General features: G+C 38.7%; 1 protein-coding gene across 4 annotated transcripts; it reads left to right on the top strand.

The window, feature by feature from the left end:
- The first annotated feature begins 1927 nt into the window (after positions 1–1927).
- Positions 1928–11493, top strand: nt5c2l1 (5'-nucleotidase, cytosolic II, like 1). 4 transcript variants are annotated; one of them, XM_034896487.1, is made up of 18 exons: positions 1929–2234; positions 3288–3361; positions 3542–3659; positions 4115–4210; positions 4963–5054; positions 5260–5317; positions 5439–5532; positions 5644–5697; positions 7169–7252; positions 7341–7376; positions 7467–7574; positions 7661–7727; positions 8846–9016; positions 9102–9153; positions 9428–9488; positions 10023–10199; positions 10289–10379; positions 10476–11493. In XM_034896487.1, the coding sequence occupies exons 1-17, from the start codon at positions 2173–2175 to the stop codon at positions 10376–10378; spliced, it is 1494 nt and encodes a 497-aa protein (XP_034752378.1). In that variant the 5' UTR covers positions 1929–2172; the 3' UTR covers position 10379; positions 10476–11493. The 4 variants fall into 4 exon arrangements, with proteins under 4 accessions (XP_034752380.1, XP_034752381.1, XP_034752378.1 ...); XM_034896488.1 differs by lacking the exon at positions 1929–2234 and having other exon boundaries at positions 3235–3361; XM_034896489.1 differs by lacking the exons at positions 10289–10379; positions 10476–11493 and having other exon boundaries at positions 1928–2234; positions 10023–10253.
- Positions 11494–13324: the final 1831 nt, after the last annotated feature.

Raw genomic sequence — 13324 nt, 5'->3', positions numbered from 1 at the left:
TAATAAATGACCTCAAAATGCTTTACTTTTGTTTTGTCATATTCCTGTTTGTCTGTGCTGTCTGTGGGCTGTACGTAAAGTTCAATGTCCCTGACACCAAGAATCGGCCAGTGCTGGAGATTGCTGCAGTTTCAGACGATGCACTGTAAATCTGGAGGATCAAATGAGAAAAAATCCCCTGAAAACGGAAACTAGACAGAAACCCAACAGATGAAATTGTGATCATGTCTACCGAAGTCCTAAAGTGTCGAACAGCAGACATTTTGCTTGACGGAGTCATGTTATATCACAGTGAGAGTTTTAAATTGCTCACGTGTAGCATAAATACAAGAGAAAAAAATTCTCATGGTCATACAGCTTGTCGAGCCTACAGACATCTGCCAATTACATCAAATCAGCCATGTGAACAATGCAGCACAATATTAATCAAAGTGGCTTTAATGTCTTTTATGACTTGTCTATGGTATTTGTTTTTTTGCACAAAATAATCTAACTTTAAAGCATTATATGACAGCTATATGTGCTAATTTACAGGTCCATATTTGACTAACTGTTATCATAGAATACCAGTACATGTTATTATGGATTAAACTACTCAACACCATCAGTTTATACACCTTTGCATTAGTTATCATAATACCTCATTATAATACACAATATTATAACACTGACAGGAGTGTACCTTCCTGTCCAATGCTGTATAAAGTGCTGCTGGTAAGTGATGTCATTTTATTCTATGATGCAAATACAAGTCCCAGCCCACAAGAGCTTACAGTATAGGATAGTGTGGAAGAAAAAGCTCTCTCAGGTCCAATTCAGTGGCTGGTTCAGCTGAGTTTTATTCACTGTGGAGTGGAGAAAGAGCTGTAGGATTCTCTCTCTGACCAGAATGAGTTTCTAGCCAAGGTTTTATACAAGGTTACAGGAAACCACAGAATAAACAGAAGCTGAGAAGACATTCAACTGACAAGTCTGTTTGCAAAGACTCAATACAGTCTGCTTCAACTAATCAAGATTGCTTTGATTAGTAAAGGTGTGAGTTACTGTTGGAGCCAACCGAGGCTCTAAAGAAATGGTCTCACTCACAGTGATCAAGCAAATGCTTTGTTTTAACACTAAACTAAAGCAAAGGCAGACATATTTAATGAAATCAGGAGACACTAAAAGTTGTTGATCAGGTAAAACAATAGGAAGTTAATCAGTCAACAGGAAAGACAATATCAGGACAAAATGGGACTAAAACCGTTAGGTAATTCATTTCATTCTACAATACTAAATATTCTTATGCAATGGCAACAATTGTCAGAAAAGACTGTAACGTCTTACTTAGCACATTAAACTGCAAACAAAGAACTCTGTCTCCTATCTAAAGTGTTACAAATAAAATCTGTAACAGAAAAGGTTCCCTTACATGACACAAATACAGTTTGTATCTTTTAAGAAAAATAACTCCTCACGCGCAAAGCACATTGTGAAAACATGAATACTCGTTCATCTCCCTGAAATGATAAAATATTTTACACACGCACACACACAAACACACAAACACACACACACACACACACACATACAAACACACAAACACACACACACACTGTATTTAGGGATTGTACTTTTGATAATGTACGTAGGCCTGTGCATTACGCTGACTATTGGCTCAACAGGGCTCTGTTTGCCTACTTGTGCCGTGCCACTTTAGGTGAAACTAAAGGCAAATTAATTGTTCAAATATCTCAAATGTTTAGCTTTGATGAACCCAGTTTGGCTGTTGGGGTAACGGCGGGGCAAACATCATGGGGGAACTCCAAGCTATTACGCAGGCGTGCAGCCCCGACACATGTGTGCGCCCCTGATAACGCAATCTACAGGTTCAAAGCTAAATATCTTGACGAGTGCGTGGCAAACGCAAAAGGCAAGAGGCAGGATGTGCGCGCCCCGCGGCTGTTTACATCACCAACAAGTAGAAAGTCACAGGGTGGAGTTTCAGCTTGCGTACGAAATAGAGAAAAACATGTCCACGCCTATAAAATTTGTGCACATTTGGACATTTAAATGCCTTTCCAATGACTGTATGCATAAAGTGCCGACAAGCAGACCACAGGACAGTTGTATAGACCTAAGTCACTGGAGTTGGACACATCAGCCATCTTCGTTGAAAGTTTGAAGAAAGCAATGGACACAGATCCCAACACCTCCACTGATGAACCCAGGGTGAAGCGGGGCTTTGACCAAATGTGAGTTCATTTGATTTAGGGTAATAGCAATGAAATACACAACTGTACTCTGAACAGCACTAATGCTTTTAATATCCTTTTCAACTGACATAACAGAAGAATTTATGAAGTTGTCGTAATTATTTTCATAGAAAAGCTACTTTTTGTAGTACTTTTTTGTCATTTCTGTGTCTTATTGGTGACAACACCAGATCTGGAGAAGTCATTGTATTTATTTCTACATCATTAACAAGTCACAATAATTAGGGCATTAGGCTACATGTTTTAAAACTCACAAATGCTTTCTGACCCTCCCCGCCTGTTTCTATCGTCTGAAGATTTGCACCCCATCATTACTAAATATTTGAATCACCACAGACTGAAGCCAGTAGCTGCCCCTCTGTGCTCCTGCACCAGAAACACTTGGTCCCTGACAGCTTTTATGTGCTGGATTGATCTCAGGAAGAGATCCTCAATAGCTCACAGCAACACACTTACAAAACAAGAGCTTGCAGGTAAATAATTTACAGCAACCCTATATGAATGAACTGTCAGGGAGGGTTGAGACTGGGCCATCCAGACTGGAGGTGCTGCAGATAGGCCTCTCTCTCTCTCTGTCAGGCTGTCACTGATAAAGAGGAGCATCTAGTGACACAGGAAACCCATGTACTGTACAGTTACACGGGTCAACACGGCAGTCGGTTGAAAAAATACATCCTGGAACCTTTTGTTTGTAATTTGTCATTGAATCAGTGAAGCTAGTAAAGGGTAATGAAACAATATCCAAATAAAAGAGCCATGAAAGCAACCATGAGGAAACCTAATAATGTCACAGAAAAGCAACAAATCCTGACTTTAAATCGTCTCTTCGCTTTAAATGATGACTTCACCTCAGGCCCACATGAACAGAAACTCTGGGTAGAACTAATGCAAACAAGAACTGCAACACTTAACCTTAAGAAACCCCATCAGCCAAATCCACCACAGACATGGAATGTGCATTGAACCCACAATAACACTTCACTGAGGCCTTGTGATGTCTGACTTCCGCTGTGTTGTTGTGTTTGATCAAAGGGTGTTCGCCAACAGAAGTCTGACATTGGAGAACATCAAATGCTATGGATTTGACATGGACTACACGGTGGCAAGTATGTTACCGAAAAACCTTTGTGTTCGTAACATGTTGCGTCGCCATGAGAAGGTTCTAAATCTAAACTCTGTCGCATTGAGTTCTTTAATCTAGCTTTAGGATTCTCTCTTAAACTTGCCAAATGATATTTACAGGCTTTATGCTAATGGTGCTTGTGTTTGTTTGTTTGCGATTGCAGTGTATAAGTCTCCTGACTACGAGAGCCTGGGCTTTGAGCTGATAAGAGACAGAATGGTGTCTGTCGGATACCCTCATGAGCTTCTACGCTACACATACGACCCCAGCTTCCCCACACGGTTAGTTTTAAATCTACCTCCGTAATTGAGAAGTCACGCAACAATGAAGTAATCCATTCATCGGATGTACTTCAGAAACAAATTTGTTTTGTTTTAAAATTTTAAGGATGAACCCCTTGAAATGAATCAACACGTTTTCCGAGGGTTTCTGTACAAATTATTTAATAAACAATTCAATCAAAGTAAAAACTAACAAACATGACATCAATATTTGAGCTTTTAGGTAATTGCTATGGGTTGTTTTCACTATTTTTTAGATTGCACAGATCAAACAATTAATCGATTAATCATAATAAATGATCAGTAGATTAATAAGCAATATTCTGGTAGCTGCAGTCCTGAAATAAACACAGTTGCCCCCTTTATATCTGCTTCAACTGCCAGTTTATGTAATGTCGTCATAACCTCCTTCACACTTCCTTTTGCTTCCCCCCCCTCCGCCCCCCCGCCATCAGCGGTTTAGTGATCGACACCACATACGGGAACCTTCTGAAGGTGGATTCAAATGGGAACATTTTGGTTTGCAGTCATGGCTTCCGCTTCCTTAATGGGTAAAGTCAAAATCTCTTTACAAAATGCAGAACAAAAATGTTGGCATATTCTTTTTGTATTGTTAGTAAATCATTGACATACAGTATTTAATTCAATTTAATTTATAGTATCAATTCATAACAAGAGTCATCTCAAGACACTTTACAGATAGAGCAGGTCTAGACCATTCTCCAGAATTTACAAGGACCCAAGAGTTTTAGTAGTTTCCTCTAGAGCAAGCAACAGTGCGACAGTGGCGAGGAAAAACTCCCCTTTGGGAAGAAACCTTGGACAGACCCAGACCCAGACCCAGACCCAGACCCAGGCTCTCGGTAGGCGGTGTCTGATGACCGTTTGGGGTTAGAATGAAGATTGGCAATAACAGTCCCAAAGATATACCTGTTTCATCGATAAAACCCATTCTAAAATGATTTTAAAAAAAAGATAATTTTTTGCTGCGACTGGGGAAACCCAGTTGATTTCCAACCTGCCATGGCTGTATGTTTTTGAATGCTACTATTTATTATGAATTGACACAAACTGCGAATAATGACGGCAGCGCGACGGGCAACTGAGATGAGCTTTCATGAGATTTTACTTATTTTCTGGTACAAACCACAGCAGCAGATTCACATAAGTGCATCTAATTTGTTTTGTTTTAATAGATTATCATAAGATTTCACATAGTTTGTTTCGTTTCAGTCAGTTAGCTGGGGTTTGTGTATTTGTAACACAGTTTGTATTTGACCCGTGTTATGTTTGTGTTCCAAAGAGAAGACATTCACAACTACTACCCCAACAAGTTCATTCAAAGAGACGACACCGACCGTTTCTACATTCTAAACACTCTCTTCAATCTTTCAGGTATAAAATCCACCTGTAGAATTGTTGAATTTCACAGTTATGTTAATATTAAATGGGTGATTATGTAATCTTTGCTATCCCAAACTCCTGAGAATTCAAATATATTATTGTCTGCATTTCATACTCATTTAAAAAAGGAAGTTGATATATGAAATCAGCAACTTAAAACTGAACTAACTGACCTCTGTTTCCCTGGAACCTGCAGAGACGTACCTCTACACCTGCCTTGTGGACTTCTTCACTAGATGCACCAGATACACAGTGTGAGTGGACTTGTGTTGTTACCCTCATATACGTTTGACTGTTCTCTCTGCGACTATAAAGAAACCAGGGAATTAATTGTCAAACTTAACCACTCTTTCTCTGCTGCTAAATTCCTTCCAGGCTCCTGAAAGGTTTCCAGCACGGCGACTTGTTAATGTCCTACAGGAGCATGTTCCAGGACGTTAGAGATGCGATGGACTTTATTCACGACACAGTGAATTAAATTAGCAAATCTCAAGATGTGTAATGTACAATGGGACACATTGTTAGCATGGCAAATCACACTTTGTCTCTAACTGTTATACTGTATGTGTTTGCGGTACAGGGAACCCTGAAGGAACGGACTATCAAGAATTTGGATAAATACGTAATCAAAGATGTGAGTAAACTGACAAGATTAGAATGACAATCAGCTGTAAGGGTCAAGTATGTGTGAACACAAACATGGAATTGAAATCTAGTTTTTTGTTGCGCTCAATGTACATATAACTAGACATACAGCTAAAAACAAGGGAAAAAAAGCTAATCAAAGGTAAACAAACATGTGACCATTCTGTACTGTAGTTGTCAGATTTATCTACCGACCCTTATAGAGCTTGCTCAGGTTTGCCTTGGAGGAGCTCTTAGTTATGCTGTGATAGTTTTAAACTGCCAGGGTACTTCTTTTAACACACTGAGCTCTTCTCTCTTTCCATCTGTGTGCATCCATGTTCCAGAAGTTGCTAACTAAGCTCTGGGAAGCTTATTCCCCGGAGTCCTCATGTTTTTTCGCCCCGCAGTTTTCCTTGGATTTGGGTAGCACCTAACTCATTGTTGAAGCTTTTGCCGTGGTCCTGCTCCGCGCCCTGCTATGCCCTGCTATGCCCTGCTATGCCCTACTAAGGCCTGCTATGCCCTGCAGCACCCTGCTACGCACTGCTACATCCCAGTATGCCTTGCTCTACCCTGCAACGCCCTGCTATGCCATGAACTACTACAACTACACTTTCTAGTCACAGTTCCATTATCTTAACTGGGACTCTAATTTCCATTGTTCATCACACCCCCAACCGACACCATCAGACACCGCCTACCAAGAGCCTGGGTCTGTCCGAGGTTTCTCCCTAAAAGCAAGTTTTTCTCACCACTTAAGGTTTCTGCCTAAAAGAGAGTTTTTTCTTGCAACTCTCGCACTAAATGCTGGCTCTTGGGGTGTGACCTAGACCTACTCTATCTGTAAAGTGTCTTGAGATAACTCTTGTTAGGATTTGATACTACAGTAACACAGTATATACACTGTGTATACAGCAATGCTTATGTTTCTATTGATAGTGAGGATATTGAGATGTTAAAGAACAATGAATATTCAAACTATGAAATATATCATTTATTGGCAAAGCAGATGCTTGGTTATAGGGTTATTGCACAGGGACTTTCCTAGCACTATAGACAATGTTAAATGTTCTCCATAGTGACAGCCTGCGGGAAATGTCTGCTCATTTTGTGCTCATACAGTGTTGTGTAAACGCCTACCAGACGGAAGAGTTTGGAACTGATTGTGTCCAGGTTGTGAATGCTCTGCAGTTATGTTACCTGGACTTTTCCTGACTCTGGCGATGGAGGGCAGGTTGTCACCAATGATTTTCCGCTGTAGTCTGTTCTTGTCCTGTTGGGTGGCTGATCCAAACTACATTTGGCCGTGCACAGAAGAGACAGGATTATTGCAGATTAAAATTGCACCAGCTGCTCTTTAGGCAGTTTGAACTTCTTGAGCTAGCGCTGGAAGTTCCTCCCATGCTGGGCATTTTTTCTGATAATGTCTATGTTGGAAAATTGTTAAAATAGTAAACAAATGAATGTGTTCTTTACAGTCAAATCTCCCTGTACTTTTGACCCGGCTTAAAGTGGTGGCCAAGGTCTTCCTCGCCACCAACAGTGACTACAATTACACTAAGGTGAGCCTTCAAACAAACAGTGACTAAACATTCATTATATGAAAATAAACTGGAGACTTTTACATTTTCTTTCTCATTTCTTATTAAGGAAATTATGAAATACCTGCTTGAAAATAATGCTAAGGTGAGACAATTGTATCTCTGCTTTAAATATTCAGAAAATATCCATTTAATTTATCATGATCATGTGAATAAACATTATCTTGGTTTCTAGCCTGAAAATCCAAAACAGTCCTGGCGCTCCTTCTTCGACCTCATCGTTGTAGACACCAGAAAGCCACTGTTCTTTGGAGAGGGGACTGTGCTGAGACAAGTGGACACAGTATGAAGAAGTGCCTCATACTGAAGATTTACATGTTAGTGTTTGAACCACCAGGTCATAATAATGTGTTGTATTTTGGGACACAGTTCACAGGAAAGCTTCGGATTGGGACTTACACAGGTGACCTTCAACATGGAACTGTTTACTCCGGAGGTGAGATTAATTTCTGTCTGTTTATTTAATCCACTTGCAAAACTTTAGACACGGAAGTTAAACACAAGGATGAAGAGACGCAGGGACTAACACGGGGAAAACGGCAATGAACTGACAAGAGACAAAGAAAGAATAGAGACTAAATACACAATGTAACGAGGGCTGATGAACAGGTGGAACGCGTCAGGGCAAGGCAGACCATCCCGGAAAACACAAGGCAGGAAGTAAAAGAAGACATGACGCAGGAGAAACAGACACTACAAAGTAAAACAGGAAACTGAAGCATGAAACATACACAAGGATAGAACAAGGGAAGACAAAAGACAGGAAGGACACAGGTAATACACAACTATGAACAAACAACAGAGAATCATATACACAGGGATTGAATAGACAACATAAAACAGGAAACTAAATGGCATTGACAGTGAGAAGTTTTTGTTTTACTGAATGTACTTTTATATGCTGGGTTAGGTCATTTTTAAATAGTTTCTAGTTTGTAAAGCACCCAGTAAAATTGTTTTAAAAGGTGCTATATGGAGAAAGTTTAGTATTTTATGGTTAGTGATCTCAAATCTGAAAAACGTCACAAATTCAAGTGTAAAAGTAATAAAACTTGTCCACTTGCTCATTTTAATTCTTCCACGGCAGCAGGAGTTTAACAATGTTCAAAATATAATGTTTAACTTGATTCTTCTGGCCTGAATAGGAAAGAAATCAAGTTAATCTGAACAGATTAAATATATAATGTTTTATTTAGTTTCTAGATGCTTTCATCTTCGGATTGAATTCCTTAACACTAAAAACAATTAATAAAAAAAAAAACCTGAAAAATAATTTTGTTGTGTGTGCAACAAGACTTTCTGGAAATGTCAAAATTGGAATTCCAACATATGAAGATGGTTTTAAAAGTAAAATATTTCAATGCTATACCTTTTTGTTCAGTATTAAATAGGTTCACTAGGGGTTACATTTCAAAGTTAGTTCTTCAGTTGCTTATAAAGTGTAATTAACGCAGCCTTTTTCTGCTTCCATATGTACGTGTTTTTCTGTGTACATGTGGATATGGATACATTGTTGCAACTTAATCCCTCCTCCATTTGAATAAATGTTTACAGGATCTTCAGACAGCATCTGTGATCTGCTGGATGTTAAAGGTAAAGACATCCTCTACGTTGGCGACCACATTTTTGGCGACATTCTCAAGTCTAAGAAACGTCAGGGCTGGAAGACTTTTCTGGTCGTACCGGAACTCAACAAAGAGCTGCAAGTGTGGGACCAGAAGAAAAGTAAGCGCAACTAGACAACATTGTTGTTGTTGTTCTTGTTGTATTGTGATCATTTCAAAGTCTTAATGGCTTTCTTGTTTTGCAGGTCTGTTTGAGGAGCTGAAACGTCTTGACGTCTTCTTAGCTGAACTTTACAAGTGAGTTCTTCTGTACTTGCTAATTAACACTTGTTGGATGTTTATGAAATGTATAAACACTAATAAATAATACATTTGTCATCTGTTCACATGGAATGGATAAATACATTATGATCTGTGACTACACCATCTTCAATTATACCCTAAAAAATGATTGTGTTATAATTTAGAACGTGACTACATCATTAGTCTGGGCATTTAAGTATAACTTCAGTTATTTTTAATTTGTAAGCCATTGTTATTATTCATTGTTTTCTGTGTTGGTCTTCTGAAGGCACCTGGACAGTGGCAGTTCCAACTGTCCTGACATCGATATCATTCAGACAAGAATGAAGGTGAGCTCTAACTATCCAAACACAACCTTATGTTCAATTCTTCAAGCTCACAGGTATAAATGGACGCATCATGTTGGCGAAGAAGTTGCTGTTTTAACTACATTGGATATTCTTGTGTTTCTTTTTGCTGCTGGGAACATTTAACACACAGCTTTACTGTCATTAGTAACATTCAGGCATCAAGACATCACCAGGATGAAGTTTAAAGTTTGGTTGTTCATTCAAATTCTCCCTCCCTCCCTTTATGTTGACAGCCCAAATCAGTGCATCAAAAATTTGATTACTGCAGTTGACACATGGAATATTAGAAAGCTCTTGTTTCAGTGTGAACCAGATTGAGGATTTTAAAAAAGTTCTTAAATACTTCAAAAACCAAAGAATCCTACACACTGTCTATCTCTTAAATGCTCATCTAGACCATAATCATCATTTAAAAGCCAAATGCAGGATGTCTATAACCAGTTGGGTTTTAGATATTTTAATACACTCTGTCCAGGTTTTTCTGCTAATGTGGTTTGTTGTTTGTGTTGGCAGGTACTGACCTACAGAATGGACATGTCTTATGGCCAGATGGGCAGCCTCCTGCGCAGCGGTGCCAGACAGACGCTGTTTGCCAGCCAGCTGATGCGTTATGCAGATCTATACTCCTCCACCTGCTTGAACCTGCTGCACTACCCCTTTAATTATCTCTTCATGGCTCCCCCAGTCCTGGTCAGCTCTCAGCCATACACATTGCACAAAAAACAAATCGCTGTTCTTTCATAGTTCATCATCTCACTCTCACTCATGGACTCTTTCAGATGCCCCATGAAACGTTGTCTCTAAACTCGGCTGACGTTGCCTCAGAGTTCACTGTCACCAACAATATGGTCACGATGAAAAGAAACTAAGGTTGTTGTTGTTCTTATTATGATACAGTAATATAATCCTACTTGATCTGAACTTAATTTAGTTAATAGTTCATTAACATTTCTCTCTCTCTGACAGTGCTGAAGATAGCTGACCAAGACAAATGTGAAGATGCTCCTGAGTAATCTTCTGCACATTGATGAAGGTGACTGCTTGTACCTGCGCTTGTATATAAAGGCTTTGTTGCAGCCATGACATGCTTCCTTTATAAAAAAACAAACTTATTGCTCCACCACCTAGTGGATATGAAGTGCTAAGCTATGCAGCTAGATTTTAGGATTCAAAGCAAAAGCAGATTCAGGATTACTGTGTTGTAACATATAGTGGTGAGTGTGCACTTTTGTTCTGAGGTTTGTTTAATGGTATTTAAGAAGTAACTTTATTTATTTGTTGTATCTGCAACTTCTTTTGGATTATTTTATATATTCCTCATACTATTGGTTCTCACTGTTAACAATTGAACAACTTTAACTAAACATAACGGTGTGATATGACATTAGAGGATCTCAGCTAATATTTAAGAACATGCTCAAATAATCCTTTACATCGTATCAGGGGGTCCTCTGTTTTGTAGAAACTAGTTACAAAGAAAACTGTTGAAGTCTGTGGCTTATCCAGAGTAACCAGGACACTGGATCTGGAAAAACTAAATGCTGAGTTTCTCAAATGTAATTTTAAAGCACCACAAAAATCATGTCTCTCCTTTTAAATAAGAAGAAGGCAGAAATCTCAGGAACAGGTAATGCAAAACCTGGGCAAATAAAACAAGAAGTAGAACATTTGAAGTTTTTCTGTTGTGCTACATCTGTCCACTTGATGGCAGTGAATAACCTCTGCAACAGACTCAGGTCTAATCAACGTGTGTGAAGGTGTGTGAACTGGCTGAATACTGCAAACAAGTAAAACATGTTATCTGATAAAACAATAATCCATCTCTATATTTCAGATCAATGAACATGAATCACTGTATTTACAGTAAAATAGTATATAGAATATGTGTCCTAAAACTTAAACAGTAGCTTATCGAATGCTGCATGTTTTTGTATTTCCCTTAATAAAACTAATCTTATTTTGCTCTTGTCATAGCGGAAACACACACACACCCCGGTGTAGTAATATTGTACACACACTCTGTATCTCCCTCTTGTTCTCTCTTTAGCTCTGACAGTCCTGCTCCCTCGAGAGCTGAACCTTTATCAAGACAGAGCTGGGAGGAATTTGTTTTCTCTCACTCACACACACACACACACACACACACACACACACGCACACACACTTTTTCTCTCTCTCTTCCTTGCTGTATCAGTGCTCACAAGTGATCTTGTATAAGAGGAAAATATACTCCTGTACAGAGGAGCGTCTTCCCCACATTTCACTCTGCAGAAAGACTAATACAAATATAGTATCTAGTATATAGTAATATATTATCATGTTTGATAATTAATGTTGGCCGAGCACACGTCATGATGAAGGCTTCATTGATGTCAGGAAACAGCTTAAACTTTGGCTTTAACTCATGGGAGGGAAAACATTTAAAAAACGTAATGTTATAAGTTTTGAAATTGACTAATTGTGTTTACTAAAATGACAAAAATTAAGAAATCATTTCCAAGTGTGGACTGTTTGAGCTTCTATAAGGACATCTTGACATTATTCACATAACTGTGTGAGAATCAAACTACCATTCTTTAAAATTAAACATTAAAGGCAACTCCAAATTTGGAGCCACCCACTGCATTCATTGGCACCTCCCCCTCACACACACACACACACACACACACACACACACACACACACACACACACACACACACACACACACACACACACACACTCTTCCTAGATTATTTAATTTCCTGTATCAGAGCTATTTTAGTATTTCCGTCGCTATTGTCTGCTTGTTACCTGTATTTGTTTGTTTGGTACCTTTTTCTTTACTTTTTTATTTGTCATGTTTCATATTCTCACCTGCAAGAATCCTCAGCTTTAATCTCTCCTAGCTACCATTTAATATATTGTTTTCACCACCACATGTTGTCACTATGTGGACATTCTAACCTTAGTGTTCTCTGACATTGGATGTGTAATGAAAAGTAGTGAGATTAGGTCCTATCCTTCATTTTCATTTTGCAGTGTTCTTTATTTAAACTTGCATAGATTGATGGATGGCAGTAAGCTACAGCACACTTGAATTCAAGAAACCTGAATCAGCAGCATGACAGCAGACTAACTGCTACCTAACTGTGTTATATAGTCAAATAGATAGGTATGTACTGAGGCTATATATGTTAATTTATCTCTTAAGAAACTAGATGTTTGTGAGAAGCTGTAGAAAACAGACAGGAATAATTAGTCTTTAAACAAGTCTTTCTTTGAGAGTTGTAAAACTTCTCCCGACAAACACCAGGAGAAACACCTTTCTCACTCTCTGATCCCTCTTTCCTCTCCTTGAGTCAATGCACTGTGAAATAAGAGTCTTCTCACATATATAGAGTGTATACCCGTACTGCAGAGGTGTGAAAAGTTCCTCTTTGCTGTTGTTTAGTTGAGTTTGACCCACATGTCCCTCTGCAGAAATATCAGCTTTCTTTAAAATAATCCAGCACTCGATCACAACTTTGATAATGATTTTAACATGTAGGAAGTGGAGGCTGATTGCATGGTGTTGTGGAACAGAACATTGTGGATCATTATAGTCATGTTTTATTATCAGGGAACATTTTAGCAAATGACATCATGATGATCCTGAGTGTAAATATTAACATTCAGGAGGGAGAAATTGGGTGCTCCACCTCATATATATAAATCAGTAACGAGTGGCAATAAGTCTGTACAGCTTCCATCGAAATATAATAACGATTAGCATTTCATGTTGTTGCTTATTTTTTTATTTTTTTACAATGCTATTTAATTACAGAACAGTATATG

This window comes from Etheostoma cragini, chromosome 16 (assembly GCF_013103735.1).
Source record: "Etheostoma cragini isolate CJK2018 chromosome 16, CSU_Ecrag_1.0, whole genome shotgun sequence".
Taxonomy (NCBI): domain Eukaryota; kingdom Metazoa; phylum Chordata; class Actinopteri; order Perciformes; family Percidae; genus Etheostoma; species Etheostoma cragini.
Note: the sequence above shows the minus strand (reverse complement) of the source record. Positions and strands in the feature narration are given on the sequence as shown.